This window comes from Prinia subflava, chromosome 12, assembly GCF_021018805.1.
Source record: "Prinia subflava isolate CZ2003 ecotype Zambia chromosome 12, Cam_Psub_1.2, whole genome shotgun sequence".
Classification (NCBI taxonomy): domain Eukaryota; kingdom Metazoa; phylum Chordata; class Aves; order Passeriformes; family Cisticolidae; genus Prinia; species Prinia subflava.
In genome coordinates, this window is record NC_086258.1 from 7,161,934 (window position 1) to 7,186,656 (window position 24,723).

A 24,723-nucleotide genomic window follows, 5' to 3' on the forward strand; every position below is an offset into this window, starting at 1 on the left:
TTCTTAGAGTGTAATCAAACATCAAGCTAAGTAGCAAATAAATCTCCCGATCTCATAAGCTGCACAGCAAGATCATGTAAATGCAAATGAAGGGCTTGATTTCAAGCTGTCGCGGGGGGAAGGAGGGAAAAATGCTGGGCCTTGTCACTGCAATCACTTCACTCTGCAAGTGCAGTAAATCTGCAATAATAATAGTAATGGCAGCGTGACGGGAGGCTTTACTGTACAAGGGGGTGTAATGAAAAGGGGAACAGAAGGTGGGAAGGAGGCAGAGCCTGGCAGGCTGAAAATGCACCAGCACAGAGTTTGCAGGTGTCCACAGGGCAGAGCCAGAGAGGAGGGGATGGGGCAGCCCCGGCTGAGTCAGAGCACAGAGCATTCGTGGATTTGCCCAGCGTCCCCTCCCAGGGAAAGGCTGCAGAGGCAGGGATTAAAAATCCACATCTCAGCCTCTTTCTGTACCTCTCTGCATGGACACGTCTCCTGCCTCGTTCAGTCATCTTCAGAAAATTGATGCAATGTGTGTTGCTGGGCCACAAACACCAGGGGATGGAACACAAATAAACCTTGCAATAAAACCCGGAATCCTTAAAAAGTTTGCACCTCCTTAAACCTTAGCAACACCTCCACCTCTAGAAACAGCCCCCTTTCAGAGCCTTCCTTCACAGCAAACACCTTCCAGCACTCAAATACAAATCCAGGGCTCAAGCCCAGGGCTGCACAGGCCAGAAACCACCTGGAAAAGCTGGGGATAACTCAGCACACCCAACAGCACTCAATTCTCAACCAGCCAAGGAATCCCCACTGATCAAACACCCCCAGCTCTGCACCACGACCAGTGGGAGCCTGGCACCCTCCAAACCCAGCCCAGACACACCTGGTTCAAACAGGGAAATTATATCTAAAAGGAAAAGATGCATCAGCCAAGCCCTTAAAGACAGTTTGGGAGAGCAAACAAAGCCTCAGTGCACATCTCTCCTAGCCCTGAGAGGTGTTGATCTCTGCTGGGCGCCCTGGGAATGCTTCAGGAAAAGGTCTAGAGCTGTCTTTTCCAAACTGGCTGGATAAACAGCATTTAGGATGCTGGATTTTCCTCACTGAGGTCGTAAAGGGAGAAAACTTGCAGAAGGTACCCAGAGAAAATTAGGACCGCCTGGGATGCAGGGAGAGACGGTTTTAATTAGAGCCAAGAGGTGGGAAATAAGGCAGAGAAATGACATCTTAATGAGGTTTAATGAAGTTGTCTGCTGATGGGCACAGCTGTCAGACAGATCTGTATTCCAGCCAAGCAGCTTTGTGACAGGCTAAACCTGAACACAGGGAATGGTGCTGAAACTGGGGGAGAAAGGAAAAAAAACCCACTTTCTGCATCAACTGGCTCAGTTTCCCCACTGCTTTATGACAGAACACACCTATAATGCCCCAGGACAAACAAATGAAACAGCCCATGAGCTGGAAACAGCATTTTGCTAATTTATGAATGAGAAAGGCTGTAATCTTGGATTACACCGAGCAGGATTCATTCCTGCTACATCCTTCCTCTTCTTTGCTTTTGTAGGTAAAAGATGTTGGCAGGCAACCAGAATCCTCTGAGTTCGTTGATTTTTCTTCAGGCACAGATTCTCTCCATGTTCAACATATTGGACCAGATTTTTTCTAATTAATTATCCAGCACCTTCAGCTTTATTTATTCAGTGCAAAGTGACTGTAAAATGCCACCTGATCATAAAAGGAAACAGCATGCACTCATTTTGTGATGGAGTAAACACCCAACTGTGTTAACTTCAGGTGATCTGCAGAAGGAGCTCTTTAAATCCTATAATTTCTTCCATTCTACAGAGTTCTGCCCTCGAGGGTCTGGAAGCAGCTTTGCCACAGGTTACAAACCTCTCTCCTTTCCTGCAGTTTCTCAGTGATTTTTCTCCCATCTGACACACCTTTACCACCGTAGCAGATTTCTGACCTCGCTCCCCTGATCCGTCACCAGAACATGATCCCAGGAAAACTCCTTTTCTCATGCATCTGAGGAACATTACACCATTTCCCTTGTACACCAGTGACAACTAATCTAAAAATAGCTGTAAATTCAGGAGGAACAGATCAGCACTGAAAGCTCCCTTCTCCTCGCTGGCAGCGTGAGCTCCCTGCACACACAGTGCACTCTTGGTTTGTCACTGCTGGGTGTCACCACAGCCCTGGTGGCACTAAAACCCCACTCAGCCCCCTCCTGCTCGGTGGTGGACAGGGACAGTCCCTCCCTGTCCTGGAGGCAGGTGGGGAAAGGCAGCCGTGGTCGATGGCTTTTAGAGAGGGCTGTTTGCAACAGAGGATCTGCAGTTTCGCACAGAGCACGTCCCTGAAACTCATTTTCTGCTGAACTCGTGCTCCTGAGAGCCATGGGAATGCCACACCTCCTTTAGAGTGTCAAAAGTGTAAAAGTTTGAGGAATTACAAGCACGTTTTAGAGACCTTGATACAGAGCCCACTGGAAAGGTGCCTGTTCTGGACAGGGGTTGTTAACCTTCACTCTCCAGGCAAAACTGGCTGAGTGAGAGTCTGGCCTGAGCTGAGGGTGATGCAGAAGAGCACATTGGAAAGCAGCCACCATGCTGGCAGTGTACAGGGGCCACTCTGAGGCCCTGGCCAGGATTTGCACGGTGCTGACTGGGAGTAAAATAAAATTTTTGGTGTGGACAACACTCCTACACAAGCAGCTCCAGTGAGCTGGGTCCCTTATCAACCTGCACAAGCTCAGCCTGCCACGGTGGCAGCTGGAGGTGGTTCATTTGCAGTTTCTTTTTCCCAGTGTCTCTGCAGAAAGGGCTGCATTTGATTCAGCAGCTCCTGACACAGAGTGTTCACTCTGCAGTTGATCATGGCCATCTCAGTGTCAGCGTGCAGTGGTTCACCCATAAGGAGCACCAGAGCGGTATTTCTGCACTTTCATTCTCCCAACAAGACCTGCCAGCACCTACAACACCCCAGCTCTTCTAACACACTTCCCATGGAAAATAATCCATCCCAAAGAACCCAAATCCTGCCCTCAGGGCTCCTGGGCACTCTGCTCCAGCTTTCCCTGTGCCAGGCTCTCTCCCCTTCCCTCCTCTCCTGCCTCCCTTTCAATGAGGTTTCAAGACACACATCCTGCACTGACTTCACCATGGAGATGGGAGGGTGGAGACAAAATGGTGAGGGGAGGTCAGTTAATCCCACAGACACCACCAGGCTGGGACACACATGAGCTGGAGAACAGTTCATTTGAAAACTAAATAGAAATGATGTTATTGAGCTGAAGTTGTTTTCTGTGCTATACACCCCATGCTCTGCTCTCCCTTCTTCATCCCTCTTCTCCTCCTCCTACAGCACGCCTTGTGTCTTGGTTATTCCCAGGCAGGAGCAGCCATGTTATGGTGCTTGGGGAAGTTTTTGTCAGTTTTCTGGGAGGATGCACAACTTGGAAATGAAATAACTCAAACGAAAGTTAAGACTGGCTGCTGTGTCCCCAGCAGACACCACAGCTGGGTATCCCCACCAAAGAAGAGATTAACCAAACAGGAAGACTTCCAGTCCACATCTATTGAGTCAGGATCCCTATTTCCAGCAAGGCTGGATCTCTTTACAACTCAAAATCAAACTTGTGTGAAATTCAGCTCCTTTTTGCACTGTGGCACTCACTTGTGCAGAGGGTGTTCTGTTACAAACTTCTGCTTCCAGGGGCTTTATCTTATCAGAAAAGTGTTTATGCTTCTCTACTAATGCTCTTTATGCTTCTCTATTCCCTTTTCTGCAGCCAGAACTGGGGAAGGCCAAGAGAAACTGCTACCCCCTGCCAGGCCCTGACTTTACCTATGGGATGTACATGCACAAGATAGATGGAGGAGTCCCTGAAGGTAGGACACTGCCCCTAAAACACAGACCTGCAGCACAGTCCTAATGCTAGTAGGAAGTCTCCTCTCTTTCCCACGGCTCTTCAGTGCCTCTCATCAAGCTGGAGGTGCAGAACTCCAACATTTACTCACATTAATATCACCCCAATTGCTCGGTGACCAGTGACATTTCTCTGTAACGCTTGAAACTTTCAGAGGCTGACACAGAGCCCAGGCAGGGAGGGTGCACCTGCAAAGGGTGATAACCTCTCATAACTCTGTCAGGGCTCCTGCTTTGTGCTCTCAGGGACAATTTCCTGAGAAATTTTTCAGGATGAGAATTTTTCAGGATGTCAAAACAAACATCCTGAGCAAGCCAGGATAGAGGGTGAGAAGGCATCCAATTCATATGGGATACAGTGGGGCAGGGTATGAAGATCCCAAAAGGAACCTTGGCCACACCAGACCCCTATGAATGGTGCACACACATCAATCTGCTCTCCCAAACAGGAACTAACCTCTTTCTCTCCATTTCCTTCCATCTCCAGCCATAGGCCACTGGGACGCAGTGAAGGCCAAGCCTCGGAAGAGGGTCATGCCCCGGGACTTCGTGGCCTTGGGCAGCAGGGCCGTGTCTGAAGGCTGCACCACGGCCCGTGAGTTTGCTCTGTACTACAAATTCAAGGACATACGCCAAATAGACAAGGGGATCCTCAGATACGGCGGCAAGGCTCCTCCAGGCATGACTTTCGGCAGGCCATCACGGTGAGCAGGAAGGTTTGGGCCCTCCTCAGAATGAAATCACCCCTGCCCACCCTCACTCCTGCATTTCTGCCCAATCTTTGCTACCACAGTCCCCAAACAGACTTGTCCTCAACCTGGATGTGCTGAGTCACAGCATCCGTGTCAAATGACACTTCTGTCAGATAATCAGCTGAATCTAACACACACAGCCTCATTTCACCTGTGGTGTTAATGGCTTGAAGCCTCTTAAAAATATCTTCAATGCCAACCCTTTAATCTAAAGGAATATGGAGAGCTGTCACTCAGAAAATTGGCATCCCAGGGTCAGAAAATGAGAGCAACAGCATTTCTACCTGTCTGCACTGCTTGGAATACTCTGGTGGAGTTAAAATTCTACTCTCTCCCACTTAGTTCATTACCCTGCATTGGGCAGAAATTGGGAGTAGAGCAGGACAGAGGCAAAGAAGCTTCTCCCTGCCAGTGCAACTCCAGCACAAACCAGTGCTCAAAGCCTCTGAAAGTCCTGCCACTGCTGGAGCCCAGGGGGGTTTTCTTGCTCTGTGCAGGTCTGGACCAGACATTAGGTTTTATTTTAAGAGCTAGATAATAATCACTACCAGAAAAATAACAGCTACAAATTCTAGAGAAAAGACATGATGAACGGCACCGTGTATTTTACATGATAGTAAATGGGCTTTGCATATGCAAATTGAATGGATTTTAAAATGGTATTTAATGACAATTTTCGTAGCAGACATTAACATTAATTGCATCAAAATGAAAATGTAGCATTAGCTGGCTGTTAGCTGCAAATGCCCCAGCTATAAAGCTTTATCTTTATCAGTATCAGCCCTCACCAATGTGACAGGGCTGCTCTGCAAATTGCAGGCAAAAGGGCTTTTATGCTGCAAAAGTATCCCCCAATGCAGACCAAAATCAACATCAATTTTGCTTTATTTCTTCATAAACGGAGGTTAAATGGCTGCCTGTAAGAACCCCAGGCATGCTTCAAAAGTTTTAAGGAAAATCTGCAGACCCCACAATGGCAGAAGTAGTGAGAAAGGGCTTTTTATTGAAAGTTATTATTGTACAACTTCCCTGCTCCTTAATAGCTACCTTTTATGCAGACTGATTGTATTTATCCCTTTACTTTAAAAGCACATTATAGATAAAACTGAATTACTGGGATTATCAAGGAGTTGTTACAGCCATTTTGGTAAAAGTGGGAGTTTAACACACTTTCCTGTGACTGGCAAGAGACCAGCTTTGGTGAGCATTCCTAGGACAAGCTGGTCCCTGGTCACAGCTCACCAGGTTCTGCAAGACCCATCTTCCTAAAAATGACCTGGTGGCCAATGGATTTCAGTTGGGTTTGGACTCTAAGCCCTGTTTGACTGTGATCTCAGTGCTGCTACCTGGGAAGGCACATGCTTGTCTCAGGGCAGAAGGTGACAAATGATCTTTTTTTACAACTCCAAACACTTCATGTCTTTAAGAGATAACAAATCTGATCAACATCTTGGGTGCAGTGAAGATTTTCAGCAAGAACAGCTCCTGCCTGGCATCCCCCAGCACACACAGTGTGGCTGAGGAGGCCAGGGAGCAAAGGTGCTTTCCCAAGGCACTGGAAGGAGCTGCAGAACCCTGGCTGATGATGGGGTGCTGTGGGACAGCCCAGAACCCCAGTGCAGACCCTGCCCAGTCTGCACCACAGCCCTGTAGCAGCTCTCTGCACAGTGGGGATTGCAGCTGCTTCCCTGGGAACCCAAATAACTCAGCAGCTGTCCCAGGAAAGTGGCTGGGTCGGTGGGCAATGGGCAAAGGGCTTTTTGAGCCCTGGGAACTCATCTCCAGCCCCTCCTCTGGCCCTGGGCTGTGCTGCTACAGGCTTCTGTCTCCTGGAGACACCAGGGTCAGGAGATCTCCCCAGGCTCACAGGTTGGAGCTCTCCTGGATCATCCCAAACAGAAACAAGCACAAAAGCTGTGGTTGCTATTAGTGCCTTGTTAATCACTGCCTGGCCCTGCTGCTGCTCTAACATCACTTGTGCCTCTGCTTTCTGCTCACGGTGTGTGCAGCGTTTCACCAGGCAGCCTCAGACACTGCAGCAAGCTTTCCGAAGCTTTGAGGGCTCTTTCCTTTCTTTTCCTGGGATATTTACCTTCAAAGGTCACCCATACCCCTCTATAATTCCCCCTGGGCACCTTCCAGGGGAAAGAAGCAGCGCTGCTTTTTGCTGATTCCCCCCCATTCTCTCCCTCCCTTTTCCCAGAGTAATGTTTGCTACGAATCATGTGGCCAGCTTTGTTGTGAGAGTCATAAAAAGGACATTTTTCATCTCTCCTTTTTCCTGCTCTCTCTCCCTTCTCTCTCTCAGTACCAGACAGAGATTTATTCCTTCCCTGATGCCTGTGGCATTCGGAGCTGGGAGGGGTCAGGGGAGGCACTGATGGGACATAACAGATAATGCAGCGATTCCCCGGGGGCCTGTCCAGCTCCGGGGCCGATCCATCAGCAGGCAGAGCCCGTGCCAAGGTCAGCAGTAACGAGGATGTGCTGGGGTCCCAGCCTCCCCCATGGGGCACCCTCCATCCAGCCAGGCTCCCCCAGTTCATGCTCCAGCTTCTGAGCCCTACCAGAGCTGATTTGTTCGGCCACGCTTTGCAGGAGAGGACACGTCTACAGCACACAGGCTCTCCCAGTCCTCCTTCCCATCACACACGGGCTCATCTGCCAAGGAAAATTCCCCTCTTTGACAGCCCCCTTCAGGAGCTAAACCCCATCCATGTGCTCACTACAGAGCTGCTGAGGGCTGCTGTCCTCACAGGTCTTTTCATTCAGAATAACCCCACAGGTGTATCCAGCCCCCATACTCTGCAATAATGACCTTGTTTTAGGAGGAGGAGGCTGGAGGGCACTGAGTGGGCTGGGGTTTGATGATACTGGAGACCTAAAGGCACAGAGGGTCTGTGAAGGCCTCCAGGATCTTCACTGGTGTCACTCCAGCCTGCTATTCACCTTAATAGTGTCCAGACCTACATTTATCCTCCTGAGCACCTTTTCTGACTGATCTTCACTGTGCTCTGGAATCAGCCAACATTAAAGGATCGTTTTTGGAACGAGAAATAAACACCAAGACGTGGATGCTGCCTACAGCAAGATTTTAGATGCTATTGATCTGTGCAAGGTCACACAAGGAGCTGGAAGCCAGAACACTCCAGCACACAGTTGGTACCAGTTCTGTCACCAGGAGTGAGCAGGGCAAAGTGCACCCTCAGCATGGACACACTGTCCAGCACTGCCAGGGCTGCCTGGAGAAAAAAGCTTCCAATCACCTCTTGGTGAGCATCCTAATTCTGCCTGCAATGCCCCAGAACCTGTTCCTGGGCACGAGGAGTGCACAGACTGCCATCCTCTGCCATCCTGCACCTGTACCCGCTCCAAACCCTGCATGGCCACAACCCTGCCTCCCACGGGCTGCCATGCACTTGGCAGTGGGCCTGGAGGTTGGGCTGACCTTGGGTGTGCTGGCAGGATTTCCCTGGCACTCTGTCATCCCCAGGGCTCCTGCCGGGTCACCCCCGCTGTCTGCCTTCGCTTCAACTGTCCCTTTCCTGAATTTTACAGCCCATTTTCCTTCTGTCTTCATCTCCTGCCTCCATTCCACCTCCCATTCTCTAAAACTGCTCCTAATCCTTTGGCAGCTGTTTTCATCATGTTCCTGCAGCAAACTCACCTCTCCAAAGCGTTTGGTCACTGCAATTTCTCTTCTTCAAATTGTTACACTTGGCCAAGGGCATCACTTACCCAGTACCTCCTCTTTAATTGGTGTCGTTTGCAGTCATCCCAACCTTTCACCTTCCCTGAGAAGGGAGATTTCTATGCTCATGCTCTGCTTGGCAAGTGGCCTTTCCATCCAAAGAGTCTGTGCTGTTTGCACACAGCCAGAACAAAGTTTAGAAAGCTGCCCAAGAGGTGCTGAGATATTTCCACTGATAGGTTTATTTTTCAGCTACTTAAAGAACATTTCAGGTGGTTAATATATGGCTGTGGAAAGAAAGCTAATCTAGATGTAGACCAGCTGCAAAGATGTCAAAGAAATAATTTTGAAGAGCAGAGGGTGTTACTGGAAAGAACCCACCAGAAAAAGCTGGTCAGGCAATAAAATCGAATATTACGGCAAGTCTGCATCTGACCCATGATCACTGGAAGCCAAAGAGAGTGTAAAGCCAGCAAAATCCTAAAGATTAGGGCAAAAAAGTTTTACAGAAGAAAAAAAAACCCACTGAGGACTGACAAAACAGATTGTAAAATATAACACAGTGACTGGAATCACTGTCAGGCTCATGGCAACAGAGAAACGCAACCAAGTTAAAAAATACAGGACTCCCATCAGCTCGAATAATTACATATCCTGTCCAATTCCACAGTGAAAGGCACTTTGTGCCTCTGCCACCATTCTTACACTGCTAAGACAAGAATTTCTATTTCAAGAGTAGTTTTCCTCTCCTGGAAACGTTCCAGGCTGGGTATGTGGTCTCATTGCTACCGCAGAGCTCCCAGCCCCGTCCGCCCGCGCCGTGCCCCGGTGGCTGCAGCATCTGCTTGGGCAGAAGGACCTGTTACGCCCTTCAAAAAATCCTGAGTGCACCATGAAGAGGCTGATTCCCCTCCAGAGCGGTTATTTGCTTGCTGTTAGAGTTTCTGACTGCTTCAGGCTGATGGCTTAAGAGAAAATAAACAGCCAAGTCATGGTTTGGCATAAGGTTCGGGTCCTGCACATCAGCCACAGAGCTGGGAAAAAAGAGATCTGAAAGACAGATTTAGATCCCTTATTACCAATTGGTTTACACTGAATAGGAAAGTAATTTACTCTCACACAGACTGGCTGTTGTCTGTGGGTTTATCTCCACTGATTACCAGCAGGCTGAAAATTTTCTTCCAAAATTTTACCATCTAGAGCTCCTTTGGCCACAAGTGGATCTCTTTCTTTGCCAGCTTTTGCTTTTTCAGGCTGTGTAATGAAAACCTGGGTCAGGGGGGAATAATCACAGAATCCTTTCTGTGAAAACAAAGCTTTCCAGCCCTCATCAACATCTTTTCCTTTCAAAAAAAGTCATGTTCCCACCCAGCCAGAGAGATTCAAGCATGGGATGGAGGTCAAGGGGAAGACCTCACGCTTTGATTCCTTTTGCTCAGCATTGGAGGGGTTTTTTTTAGTTTTTCACTCTCTGGGATGTTTTGCATTTGTTGATGGCTGCAGACTGAGCTCTGTTCACTCTCAGCCATAGATCTGGACCTCCAGGCAGAAGAGCTCTGTCAGCTCTGTCCCAGAATCACATCCCAGCTGAATTTCTCAGAGGATAACAGCAGATAACAACAGACAAACGCGTTGAAGACAAACCTAAATAACCTTCAATTAAGTCAGCCAAAGGGCATCTCCAGCCCTAAAATCGATGCTAGCACACAAATTCCAGCTTGTCAAGCCAGTTATTTAATAGGTAAGAGCTGGCTTGGTATCTTCACTGTGAGACACACGTTTCCATATGTGCTTTTAGGACCAGTGCAAGCAAACATCTCACTCGGCCTGGGAGGGAATAGTAAAGCAAATTGGTGCTCTTGTAACCATGTGTACTCCTAAGTACAGCTATGAGCATCTGATAAATCTTTTAAAGTGCATGTTTACAATGGATTTTATTCTTTTTACTGTTCTATACATATGAGCCCTCTGAGCAAAATAACAGATCCTCTGACACTTAGAAGAAGCCACTGCCTCATTGGCTGCCCGCGGTGAAATAATTTATATTGTTATTTCCTCATCCAAATTACAAGGATTGTAAAGAAGCCTCAGAAATTCAGCGTAATCAGTGCTTTGGAGGCACAGATCCCACAGCTGCCACACGGGTGGAAGACCCACTATTGCAACTGAGAGTTTTGCCAGCACAAAGATTGCAAAAAAAATTAGTCCCTGAGTGTTTTCTACCGATTTTTCTCTTGTTATTTTCTTCAATAGTTAATAGAAAGTGAGGACAAGTGGAGATCATTTAAAAATGATCTTTTGGGCTTCTCCATGGGTTTATGGCCAGGACCTATTTAGAGAAGCATAAAGCTGTAAGGGGCCTATAACTTTACTGGATATTCCACAAGCTGTTTAGGAAAACGAGGAGCCTTTGGCCTCACACCCAGCTCATTTTGCCACATCGCCAACACACCCACACACGTGTGTGCAGGGACTGCGAGCCGCTAATTGAATTCACCCTTGTGAAAGCCTTAACAAATTGTAAGTGACCTTTTATACAAATTTCAAAGTCAAGGATTCACCGCTAACTGCACATCCCTCCTCTGCCATTCACCGTTATGCAAAACCCACAAACAATTAAAAGAAATAATGAAGAGCCCAGCGGCCCTCTTTCCTAATTAGCTGCAGGAGGCAGTGCTGGGGAGTGTGGTTAAGTGCTTCAATTACCTCGGCCCTCCTCGCAGCCCTTGTTAGAAGAGACAGGTCCAGGGGCCAAAGGGGAACAATTAAGGCGAGGCAGAGCCCGGCGGTTTGCGGGGGATGCCGGGGCCGTGCGGGCTCTCACCAGGGCCGGGGCTGTAATCACACCCCAGCCTCCTGCTGGGCTGCACACACACAAATTAATGGGAGATAGATTGCTACCTGCAGCCCATCAGTAACCGGGGAGGATGGGAGGCAATGCAGCGCTGCAAGGGAGCTATAATCTGAATTTTGCTGTGCTCTCAGCCCCCTGTCAGGGCAGAGGGACCTGAGCACTGATGCCTGGCTGCTGCCTACATTGGCGGTACCCCATGGCCCCAAATAGAATCACAGATGCTGGCTTGTGCTTGATTTGCTAAGTTAATATCAGTGGAAGCTGCCCCAAGGAGCCCCACACTCCAGAGGGGCTGGAGACCAGCCTGTTCCCAATAAGAAACAGGTTGGACTCTGTTACAAATGCTATTTATTACAATTCGATCTTGAAGGTCTTCTCCAACCCTAATGGTTCTGTAAAAAACCAGGCTGAGCTGGTGGGAGCTGGTTCTGCTGGCCTGACCACGAGCCATGGGGAGACTCTGTATGGACTCTTCTAGCACAGGACAAATCCTTCCCAGCATGAAGACACAAGGAAAGAATATAAAAGTAGCTGTCTCTCCTGGGGAATGAAGGTCCCAAAGATAGATCCTGACTCTGCAGCAAAAGCACATCTTAGGTGGAAGGACAACAACAAGGACTAAACCCCCCTGAAACCTCATTAACCTTTCAAGGAAGGGTTAAAGCTTCAGCAGTGGTAGGCACTGGTGCAGCAACACAATTTAGTGTCACAGGCATGGACAAATTCCATTCCATGATGGGTCTGTTGCATAAGCAGCCGTGCAGGGCCAGATCCTGGGGCTGGAAGCTGCCAGTGGGATCAGAGCAGTGTTCTGGGCACAGCCCCAAGAGCCACTGCCTGCACCCATCCTCTGCTCCCAGCCCCAGCCTGTCCTGACCAGCAGCAGGAAAAGCACTGCCCTGGCTGCAGAGCCACACACAAACCCCACGGGCTGAGCTCTGCACTAAAATATTTACGTGCTTTTGAATTATACAGGAAAAAAAAAGCACTCGCAAGTCAAGTTTTTACCCTTTTGCAACACAACTTAGCAATCAAATTGATTGCACCTTTCAAGCTGGTCTGAACCCCCTTCCTGAGCAAAGTCCTTTGTATCCACTTTTGCCAAGTACCTTTTTTTTGCAGCTGATATATAAACCTTTGAAAATAAGTTTGAGGGGAGACTGACAACCTTGAAACCTCAGGAGCAGCATGGCATTGACGGGCGCGGCTCCCTGAGCTGAGTATTATAGATAGATTTTAATTTCATTTTAACAAAATAGCTGTCTCCAGTGGAAGAAGCATCAAGAGCTAAATGAGGACCCGTCTTGAGCTGAATCACGTTGAACAGACCTCGGCACTGTCATTGATTTTCTGGGAAGAAAAAAAATGCCTCTGGCTACTAAACCAAATTAGTAGTCACTGATGACCAATTATTTTGCCCCACTGTGAACGGGGAGGCGTACTAAAATTCCAGTTTGTCAGACCCAAGGCTCTCTTCTCAAACACCTTTCAACAAGCGTGTACCAAAAACCTCTCAGATGGTTCTGACGCCTTCCTGTTTTCGGCAACTTCTCCTTCTCCAAAGTTTTAATGAGCTGCTGCTCTGAGGATGGCCTGCCACAAAGTGAGCCCTTCCCTGCACGCCGGAGCACTATTTGGCATTGGCACAAATCACAGCTGTCAGGATTTATACACACATACACAAAAAAGTGTCAGCCTAATGTTTGCAGATTATAATTACCATTTCTCTTGCATGTCCCTGGTGCCTTCATTTTAGATAAATCCCAGCTCTGAGGTATCAGCTGCAAAGCACTGAAGGCTCATATTGAATGGAATAGATTTAACTAGTTTGTAGCTCATTTAAGGCCTACACTGTTTTATTTTAATATTGTTAATACTTTATTATACTTTTTAACACTGTTTTCACAGTAAAATAGCCTATTAGGAGGCTGCAGCTTCTTTTCCAGGAGATGTCTGGCAGACTAGAATTCCACATTGTATAACCAAGTTAGCAGGTGCTTGTCATTTCAGTTGAAAATAGGTCTGTACCCTGACTCTTGAAAGTAAATTAGAGAGATTCTATTAAAGAGACAGAAACTGTTTCAAGGATAATAGTTTTGAAAATGTGCACAGATAAATTTTAAAATATTTAGGAAATGTCAGCATTAGAAGTAGCTCCAACTATTTGACTATAAAAGGAAGCAGATGAGTATTTTTTCCCCTACAATTATAAATAATTTGTTACATCCTATCAGAACTTCTTTGCCTTTCCTTTCTGTGGCAGGGTGCTTGTGCCAAAACAAGGAGATCTGAGTTACTGAGAATGAGATGAGTTTTAATGTGCAATGAGCATTTCCAGAGGATGTTTCCCTTGCTCTCCCCGCAGCATCTGCAGACAGCAGCGGCAAAATCCTCCCTGTTCAGCAGCGACATCTGGGCAGGGTGACAAAAGGAAAGGGAACACACAAGCCATTGATCCCTGTCCTTAAGTAGCACTGAGGTAAAAGGACATTTCCCAAAGGCCAGCTGCAAGTGAGAGCTGTCACTTTGCCAAGCAGCACCGATATCGGGCCGAATTCCCCGTCCACTCTGCTGAGATCAGGCTGTGACCTACAAAGGAAAATCTCCTCGCTGAGATCCCTGCAGTCACCTCACAGAGGTGTTCCCTGATATCCCCTGCTCTTCCCCACTCTCTCAGTGTTTCTCTCAAAGGAGGAGAAGCCAGGTGAAGCCTCACCTCCTACAGCCCCACCAGGGCTGGCGTGGATAACCGAGCACAAGAGTCATCCCCACCAGTTTGAGAGAGGCAGTTCATGCGTGCATCATTCCAGGCATGAGTCTATACTTTGCTGGATCAGGACTTAAATGCGATTAATCACACGGCAGGGAAGGATCTCTGAAGAGCATCAACCCAAATGTGTCCTTTCAAGCATTTACCTACAAGCCAGCTGTGGACTAATCAGTCACCAACTGGCTGGTCCACTGGAGATGGTAAAAGTCACCTCCATGGAGATGTGAAAACACATTCAACTTCCAAAAAAAATCAATAATCAAAGACAACACACAAAGGCTCCTTGCTTTCCTGCATCCCACCCTGCTATTCCTGCACACCAGGAAAGCTCCTGCCTTGGAGAGCAAAGGGACAGGAGCACACAAGCAATGCTCACCTTGTGCTTGTGTCAGGAATACCAACACTTACACCACGCTACAAGACTGGACACCCAAACAGATATTGACACACTTGGCCACTGCTCTGCCACATCTTTTAACCTTTTAAATATTTTGCCCAGCTCTGATCAGCGTGAAATGCCAAACTGGAAGGGAAGGAGGGGAAAGAAGAGGGGACAAAGGGTAAATGTCAGCGTTGCCTTGGGCACCGGGTGTCTCCAGATAATGTCTGGAGCAGCAGAGCTGATTTGTAAGCAAAGGCTTGAAAAGCCCTGCAGCATGTGATCTATGAAACAGGAGGCCTGCAGAAGGATGTCTCCTCTGATATGAATGTCCCCTTGGGATGGATATTGCTGGATTGCACATCCAGTATCATTAGAAAACACGACCATAGATTAGGCTGTTTTGAAGCATGTGGTGTGCAATAATTAAGTAATAAAAGTCACCACGGGGGTGAAGGAACAAGAAACAGAAGAGTTACTATTTGCATACAGGCTGCTGGCGCCCTCGGTGATCATCAAGGATTCTCCAGGCTGCTAAAAGCTGGCAGCTGTCAATTCTGGACCCACTCCTGCCATAAACCACGAGGCACCAGCTCACTCTGTGGCTTGTGGGCTCTTTGCAGAAACAGGAGGAGCTGGTGGCCCACAAGCAGCCCAGCAGCTAGCCCAAGTCCCCAGTGTCCTGCAGCTAGTCTGCACAGGCTGGGAAAGCACTGGCTGGGCTATCAGAGCTGCAGCTGGGGGCTCTGCAGGCTACAGGTGGGAGCAGAGCTAGAGGTGAGACCTCCACAGCCATCAGCTGCTGCCAAGATGGGAAAGGTCCCTCCTCAGCAAGGAGTGCAAGAACAAAGATCAGTAAAACTTTATCTTGAGGCCCTTCACCACCTTCAAGCATTTGCTTCTGGGGGAAAGGAATGGCAGCAGAACCATGGAAATTACTGATTCACAGTCCCTGCCACGGCCAGGTCTGCCTCCCATGGTGGCTGATGAAGTGTCCTCACCTTCCAAGGAGAAAGGCTCAAAAATTTCAGGCTGCAGCTTTGCCACAAGCTGGTCAGGTTAATGCCAGCTCAGAGCAGCTGAATGGGACACTGGCCAACAAGCAACAGCCTTCTTTACTCTTTTTCTAGAACCAGGTCATGTGCAGCTCCTCCCCTCTGCCGTCCCCTCCTTGCTCCCTGCAATCCTCTTTCAAGGGGCAAATACAGCTGCTCTGTGCAGCTGAGGCACCAGGCCAGGGCTCAGCATTTCAGCTCCCCTTTCTGCTGCAGACACCTGACCATCTGCATTGGGTCCATTTTTAGCCCTATCCAGACTGCTTAGGACAGCACTTCCTCCTCTCACCCCATCCATCATTGCACATTTGCAGCCTTTGCTGCACCACATCAGAGAGATTTTAATAGTAAAAGCAGTGTTATTTTAACAAAACACACATGGCACCCAGGGGTTCTTCCCCTGGAGGGAATCCAGCAGAGCTCCATTGGGTACCAGCTGGGAAATGCTCTCCTGAAGCTCCAGCAGGGCCCAAAGTTGAGCAGCAGCCTGTGGTGCCCTGTGGCCCTTCCAGCACACCAGAGCTCAGACAGAGCTGCTAAAACCTGCCCTGTGAAAGGCTGTGCAAAGAGAGAGATTATGCCAGTTCTAGGGAATGCCCTGGCACAGGTTGCCACAGGTGTGTGCAGGCTGTAGCACGTTCACTGCGAATGATTGTGGGTTTGAGGCTCCCTGAGGAGGAGAAAGCCTTTCCCAGTGCCAGGCTTTATTCATGTTCTCACCAGTCACTTTTCAGGAGCAGAGATGTGAACCAGCACGAGGAGGTGAAGATTACAATGGTGTCTTTTCAATGTTTTCCAGGCCTTCCACTCCCATTTTTGACATCATACAACACAGATACAAGGAGCTGTGGATGGAGCAGCAGAGAGCCCGAACTGTTGTCCAGCGTGTGGTGAAGAAAAAGGTGGGAATGTTCCAGCAGTGCTTTCCCCAGCACTGCTGGGCATGACCCCTCCCTGTCCTACCCCACCAGGGATGCATGGGCTGCTCCCAGCCCTGGGAAGGGCTCTCAGCTGGGAAAACATCCCCCTGACTACTAAAAGGCTGATGATGCCTAACAAAGATGAGCATCTCCCTGGCAGGAGCTCCACGGGCTGTCCTTTGGACATCAGCTCTGCTCAGGTTACCTGTGACAGTGGCCACAAGAAAGGAACAACCAGCAAATGCTGAAAGGACAGCCCCAGCCCTGAGCCTGGCGTGCTGTGCTTGATGCAGCACCCACAGCTGGAGTGTAAGGCCGTGCTTTCAAACACACCAACATTGTAATATCATTTAAAAGCAACCAATGACTGTTTTATTAGTTAATGGCTCAAAGAAGAGTTGGGCTAATATGGTAATGACCAATTTCAATGGGCTTGCTGCCATCACAAACGATGCTTTATCATTGAAGTGCAGGAATACAGTGTCCTTAATTAGCAGCTATTTTATGAATACACCAGCCTGGGATGTTAGAAAGTGCATCCCTACTTTATCTATTAATGACTGATGTTTTTAATCACTAAATTACCTCCGTCAAGCTCCCAAAGCCTGCAGCCACCAATTGCTGAGTTAAGTAACACAAACCTGTATCCTAGACCACAGAGCAGACAGATTCCCAGGGTTTCATGCAGTGGCCAAGACATTCACCAGGGATCTACCTGCACTGGTTTGTGCTGGGATTATCAAGCACTGTGACCTGCAATTAATCAGGAGAGTCAGGGAACCTCACCATGGTGAGGGTGGTGCAAGTGACTTTCCTGGTTAGGGAACAGCAGCTCAGGGCACAGGGCCTCCAGTGGGCAGCAGCCACCTCCCTGGGATGCTCTATAAAGCACACACTGAGAGCTGACAGCTGCTCATGAGTTTTAAACATCAGTACTGCCTGCAAGGACATGGAAAACTCCCCATATCATCACTGCTGATCATCAGCCCAAAGCCACTTTTGGCCTGGTCCATCCCAATGTCACTGCACTGCACAGCACAGAGCTGATGTGCACGGCTGTGCAACTGTTTGAGCCCACTCCTGTTCACCTTTGGGTGCAGTGCAGCTGTTTGAGCCCTCTCCTGTTCCCCTTTGGGTGCAGACAAGTGCAGTGCAGCTGTTTGAGCCCTCTCCTGTTCACCTTTGGGTGCAGACAAGTGCAGTGCAGCTGTTTGAGCCCTCTCCTGTTCACCTTTGGGTGCAGTGCAGCTGCTTGAGCCCACTCCTGTTCACCTTTGGGTGCAGTGCAGCTGTTTGAGCCCACTCCTGTTCCCCTTTGGGTGCAGTGCAGCTGTTTGAGCCCACTCCTGTTCCCCTTTGGGTGCAGTGCAGCTGTTTGAGCCCACTCCTGCTCACCTTTGGGTGCAGTGCAGCTGTTTGAGCCCACTCCTGTTCCCCTTTAGCTGAAGCCTGGCGAAGTGCGTGAGAACCTCACCTCGTTCCTGCGCTCGCACCCGCTGCCGGTGAAGAAGGAATCCTTCTGGCACCTGCAGCGTTTTGAGAAGGTACGGGCCCCCCAAAACCCATCCCGTGACCAAAGTCAACTCTTCTGGGCCTCTACAAGCATCTGACTGAAGTCAGGGACTTTCTAACCTCACCCACATGCTCCAATAACAGCATACAATGAATGAGGCTCTTAACTCAGAGCTGCCCGTGACCCAGACCTTAAAATGGTCCCAAATGTGTTCACCCATCAGCTCCTTTGAACACCAGGGTGGGATATTTTTTGCTGGCCATAAGCCCTGGAAGAGAGACAGAAGTTGCCTGGATAATACTTTTTTTTTAACTTATGTGCACTTTCATGAGCTTCCTGAGATGAGAATCATCCTTTTATACCTCACTGGTAGTACAGAAGTGGCCTTTGCTCTACAAGTGCCCCACACAAGCAGGACAGTCACACTGGCATTTTGGGACCCTGCCATTTCATCAGCTCTCACCATAACTAATTCAAACCACACCAGATGGTTCAAAAAGCTTTTCCGCCCCAGGATTAGAACTTTCCAGAAAGCCTGCACTCTTGATACCTCTGTAAACCACCTGATTGACAATATTCACCCTGAGACAAAGCAAAGGGTCTGGCCAGGTTAGAGATGTCCTTGACATTTCCTTTAATTGATCCAAATAAGAGCTAAGGTGAAGATTTCTTGTTCTAGTGATGGGATCTAAACATCTCCCTGAATTCATCTGTGCAACCTGCTGTGCTCTGGGGTACTTGTTAGAATTCCATTACCTTTGTTTGTGGTGCAAATTATATGGAAAGTTCCATACAATTTAGTGAAGAGCTAAGGGGGAATTTTAGGAGAGAAGGGGAAAGAGCTGGACCAGTGGAATGGAAAGGAGACACCAGAAAGTGAAAGCACTGAAACCCTGCAGGGAGTTTACATGGTGAAAATCATACTTGGCATTGATAGTTACCACTGCAAAAAGCTCTCAGCTCTCTGACCTGGCCCTTCCTCTGATGGGGTTATATTTTTTGCCACGCTGTTGATTTCTAACCACAGTTTAAAACCGCGAAGAAGCCCTGCTATTTCCTGAAGGTGATTTGCTTGTACAAGTTGGAGACTTTTGCCCAAGAAACACGCTTTGCACCACCTTGATGTATTCCTGCACCGTCCTGTCTGGGAGTGCCCGATTAGCATATGTCAGTAATCATTTATCCCCACTGCCTGTCAGCCCGGAGCTGCCGCGGCGGCGAGAGAACATGACCGATCGCTGTTAAACAGATTGTGAGAGTCACACCAGGTACTGGGGCAAGCCTCCTCTTTAGAGCTCCTCTCACCCCAGACCTTTCCATCACTGTTCATTTTTCAGCCTGGTTTTTGCTCTGTGCTTTCCCTTTTGTTTCATCTGTGGTTGTGGTTGGGGTTCCTGCCCCAGCGGCAGCTCTCAGGCCTCCAAATCCTTCCTTCTTCTCTTTCTCCTTTTTCTTCTCCTCCCTTCCCCTTCCTTCCCAAAAGCAGCATCCAGGGAGGAGGGACAGCTCATTTTGCACAGCCTCTGCACGTTTTCCATACTCCTTTCTCATTGCATTGCCCTGGAAGGTTTCCCTTCCCCAGCTGCACATCCAACAGGCACAGCCCACATTAGAACTTGGATCAAGGGATTTGGTACTCACTTGACCTTCAGTGCATGGTTTCCTCCATGGAAAAATAACTCTTGAACATCCATAAATGTTGACCCAGTTAAAAGCAGTAACAACCTGGAGGAAGTTAAGGGTTCAAAGAGGTTTGGTGGTCTCCAAACTGTTCTTTAACTACTCCTGTAAAGGTGGGTTCTACAGAGATGCTGGAATGGCTTTGAAAGCTAGACTGACCTAAACCAGGGACTCCAGGAGTCAGTGTCAGTCCTTCCTGTACTGAGGTGAGAATTGATCAAAACACTGCCTCTAATCCATGTAACACCCTCATCCTACTGTGCAAGAAAAATATGGAAAGCAACCACAAAAATATCACTTCACAGAGCTCGTTAGCAGACTCCATCTGCACATTATTTCCTACCAGCCTTTGGTGACTTTGTCCTGCTCTGACCAGTACAGAAGATGCTCCTGACTTGGGAAATACTCCAGATGACGGACAAGAATATTCAGAGACTCCATTGCCCTGACCACAGCCTCATTTTAAGCTTTATTTCTGTGTGATATTCTCAAGCCACTTGTCTTTCTGGTCACTCATCATCTGGCATAACACTTTTCAGTCTGGCCTGCTCTAGGTCTGAGGGGAGCAACACTCAGCCGCTTAAATAGTTATAGTCCAAAACAGGAGGAGCAGGAAGGTGACATTTTGTTCCTTTAGGCCCATAAAAATGATCAAGAAGGATTTTTTTTATTCCCACCATGACCCCTTACAGAAAGTTGCAGAAACTGGGCGTGGAAGTCTCTGCTGGCTCTTAATCTGGGTTTTCTATTCAGTCTCTGGCACCATGAAAGCTTGCCCAAGAACTAGAAGAGAACAAAACAAATGAGCTTTTCCTTCCCCACTAACTGTATCTGCTTGCTCCCTGCATTGCCAGAGCTGCATGGCATTACATAGTCATTCAGTCAGTAAAGTATGAACAAATTGACTATATTTTCATTTGGATTTGTGTTTCAGCCCCACTGCTTTAGAATAATGGCCCACACTGCTAAACTAACTGGGTGATTTACAGGCTGTCCCACGCTCCTGTGCTCTGCAGGACTGACCTGGCTGTGGTCTCCTGGGCCCCCCAGCTCACCAAGACAAGCAGGTCACAGGGAGCCAGTCCTGTCCTGATGGGCAGCTCATTAAGGAAAGTTGCTGCATTGAAATGTTGGTTTTTTGTTGGTTTTTTGTTAACTAAACCAAGCAGATGTTAACTCCTTACTCACCAAGATGCTTCTACTGCCCTCATCTTCCTCAGCCACCTGCCAAAGCAAGCGGCCTCTGCCTTGCTTTGCCTGCACTGACACAATTCCAGGGCTCAGGTTTTGCTGGGACTGTGCACCAAAACTTAATTTATTTGTAGATGTGGGGCTACATTCCCCTGGGACTGTGCTCTCAGGCACCCAGCATGGACATAAATCATAGAATGGTTTGGGTTGGAAAGGGACCTTGAGGATCATCTCATTCCAAACCCCCTGCCATGAGCAGGGGCATCTTCCACTGGACCAACTGGCTCAGAGCTCCATCCAGCCTGGCCTGGAACACCTCCAGGGATGGAGCAACCCCTGCTTCTCTGGACAACCCATTTCAATGCCTCACCACCCTCAAAGGGAAATTTTTTTTTCTAGTATCTAATCTAAACCTACTCTCTTTCAATTTGAACCCATTCTTCCTTACCCTGTCCCTCCAGGCACTTATAGATAGTCTTACCCCATCATTCCTGTCAATTCCCTTCAGATCACCCCAAACACTTCTGTTCCAGACTGAACAATCCCAATTCTCTCAGCCCCCTGTCCCCCATGTCCAGTGGATGTGTCCTGTCCCTGTGTCACTCCTCACCTGCTGGCTCAGGCAGAATGGTGTCAACCAAACCCTGGAGAGGACATTTCTGCCCAAATGCAGCATCTCCACCTGTGCCAGGCCAGGGTGAGGCTCCAGCAACCTCCATCCAAATGTCTGATAGTCATTAACCAAACCAGTAAGTCAATTTTGGCCATCCCCAATACATTTCCAGGGCTCTATCAAGTCAAGAAGGATTCAGGTAGCAACAAAGCAGCAACACAGGACAGAATTCACCAAGGTGTCAAAACAGCTCCGTGCACCTCCTGTCACTGCCACACACCAGGGTTCTTCCTTTGCTCATTAGAGAATCCCAGCTCTCAGACACACTCAGGTGGTTTGTTTACTTGACCAAGAGAGAGGAAGGAAAGAAAATGCAGCAACTTTGGACAAGACTTTTGTCACCGTGCGCTGCCTCCCCGAGCAGATGAAACGCGCGATATGAATAAGCGATAAGCAATTGACGAGCAAGTGTTCGGGTACCTTGGCAAAAGACTTAATTTGCAACCTGGCACAAAATCAAAGGCTCTGTCAACGGCTGAGCGGCTCTCCCGCGTCTGCCTTGCATTACCTGGGAAAGCTCTGTCAGGTAAATTTCCACTGAAAGTAATTAGAGGAATCCCCACTGTATAAACTTTGCAGCAAAAATTCTGGGCTCCGGAATTTGATTCTCACCAGGGATCCGATACCTGCTCGCAGCCTGATCCTTCGTCAGAATTAACAGTTGAGGTTTAACATGTACACACAAAAGTGTTCCGCATTCTTTTTTAATGCCTTACCTCTATTTTTGTCTATAGAGCTGAACTGACAAGCACAGCTCATGTAATCTTGCAGTTGTTGTCTTGTCAGAAAAGCCACAGATTCTGCTTAAATAACCTGGGTTTGATACACACAGCACACGGGGTGGGCTGTGCAGGTGCAGCTTTGCTCCTCCTGGGTTTCGGGGGCAGAAAAACTTCTGGGATTTGGAGAGTTATAAAACTCTTCTCCTGGGGCCTAAATAGTGCTTAAATAATAAAGCAGTGAGTTCAAGAGCTTCCTGTCACCACACTACCAGATCAATCCTCCCTTCAGCTGGGATTTTGGCTGACCAAAAAGAATTAAAATCAGTGTCAGCTGATGGTTGTTCAGTGGCCCGAGTGACACGAGGTGGTGGCTCCCAGGCCTGCAGTGACAATCCAAAGCAGCGAAACTGGCCTGTGCAGGCACAATGCAAACAGAGACCACAACACCCTGTTCCAAACAGGCAGCACAGACCCAGCTGCCCTGGGTACAATCCCTGCACATCTCTGGGGCCACAGCAGAGACGTCACCTCCCACCCCACAGCCATTCCATGGCTAACTGCAGGCTCTGGGCCCCTGACACCACCACTACATTTCCTTGCAGATTCTGGAGGCTTTCTTGCTTTGGCTCCACTGCCAAAGATTCCAGCAATACAATTGCTCAAATCACAGCAAAGCATTTTCATGATCCAGGTTTTCCCACTATCCCTTGTGCCCTGGACGCTCAGCCTCTCATCCCATCCAGAATATTTTGGCTTGGAAGGAACCTTTAAGGGCCATCTAGTCCAGTTCCCCTGCAGTGAGCAGGGTCATCCTCAAACAGATTATGTTTCTCAGAGCCCCATCCAAGCTGACCTTGAATGATTCCAGAGATGGGAGCATCTAGGCAACATGTCCGAGTATTTCAACATCCTCATTGTAAAAATGCTCCTTATATCTTATCTCAGTTGACCCTCTCTTAGTAAAAACCATTACCTGCCATGCTCAGCACATCCTTGTATCTCACTAAGAGTGACCATCACTGCTCTGCCATTCCCATTGCTCTGGACATCTCCTGATGAACACAGGAAAACAACTCCCTCCTGTGCAGCTGCACAGCCCAAATCACCTCCAGGGCAGGCTCCACCTCCAACCAAGCCCCAGTATCCAGAGGCAGCACAAGGAACAGCTGGCAACCAATTCCCAGTGCTCTTCTGGAGATTCTCACCCATGAAAGAGCAGATTTGGGGTGCTGTGTTGAGTTATGGTGAGCACATGCCATTGCTTCCAGTGCACAACTCCATGAAAATGCTTTTTAAACGGGTTTGGCCCTGTTCTGACTTCTGCAGAGATATTATTTATCAAGACAACTTCAAGTAAAGCTCTTGCCTGGCATGAAAAGGGTCAGGATTCAGATGTCAAGCACATGAGGTCAGTGTGAATGCTGCCAGCTCTGGTCTGACCCTGAAACATCTGCCAGGGAGGTGGGGGGCACACACCAGGTTACAGCTCCAGTGGGTTAATTCTTCTTTCCTCATGCTGTTGTCCAGACCAAATGACCAGTGAACCCCAGCAAATATCTGTGGCCATTATTTTCAGGAAGGAAAAAAACCCAAAACCCAAAACAAACCAACCCAAATCTTCACGGGACATTAAATACAGCAGCCCAAAATTGCCAAACACCGCTTGAAAGCTTCCCGGGCTTGAAGCAAATAAAGATCATTTAGCCCAGGCTCCCTTGTCCTGCATTTCCCTCTGTTCTCAGAGCAGTGGGGAGAGAAAAACCAACCCCATTCGTTAAGCCAGTTAAGCACGCTCCTGGCAGGAAAAGCCACGTTATTTGTAACCCTAATAATCCAACACTCACCTCTGAGCACAGCTCATCTTGGACAGAATAACGTCTGTTTTAAAAGTACCTGCCTCTCTCTAACTTGTCATGGCATTTGTTGACAACCCTATTGAAAGCCGCTCTCGATGCGGCTGTGAAGGATCTTTCAGCACCTCTTTCTCTTTCCTAGACAGTTTTTGAAAGGGAGGGGAGGAAAAGAAAAAAAGCCATCAATACAGGGCGAAAAAGGCATCAGCAGCCAACACCGGCTGATGAAGCGCCTCACCTGGGCCCCCAGCACACCGCCTCCAATTAAATCAAAATGGTTTGTTTTTAATGGTCTTTTACACTGACAAGTGGGCTATCATTCCAGGCCTAGAGAGCTGTCAGGGAGCCGAGGCAAATCCTCCGTTGATAATGCCCAATGCTTCCAATTAGGAGCCGGGGCCGCTCCTGGCGCACTAACGATTCCCCAGCCTCCCCCAAGGCCCCTTCGGCGCCGCCTGCTTCGTCTTCGCTCTTCCTCCTCCGCAAATTACTGACACAAAACGGAGGCGCCCCGGTGCCTCCTCACCACGCCGGGCCCCGGCCCTGTTGGATTTAATGAGGCGATGGAAGTTTTTGCGGATCTTCCGCTAAATTCTTTTCTTGTTTGACAGCTGCTTGAGTGTTGACCTTATAAAAGATTTAGTGTTTCTCATTATTTTCTGTCAAGCTTTACAAGCGGTGGCTTGGCGGAAAAAAAAAAATAATCATTTGCATCTCGGTGTGCGTGCGCAGGGCGGGGGGGT

At 48.4% G+C, this 24,723-nt stretch overlaps 1 protein-coding gene across 1 annotated transcript in view; it reads left to right on the top strand.

The window, feature by feature from the left end:
• The window catches only part of CFAP77 (cilia and flagella associated protein 77), a 56,788-nt gene that overhangs the window by 29,224 nt on the left and 2,841 nt on the right, over nt 1–24,723 (top strand). The window contains exons 2-5 of the mRNA XM_063408902.1: nt 3,791–3,890; nt 4,415–4,631; nt 16,228–16,330; nt 17,791–17,892. Of these exons, the coding sequence (XP_063264972.1) occupies nt 3,791–3,890; nt 4,415–4,631; nt 16,228–16,330; nt 17,791–17,892 (522 nt within the window). The remainder of the gene's footprint in view (nt 1–3,790; nt 3,891–4,414; nt 4,632–16,227; nt 16,331–17,790; nt 17,893–24,723) is intronic.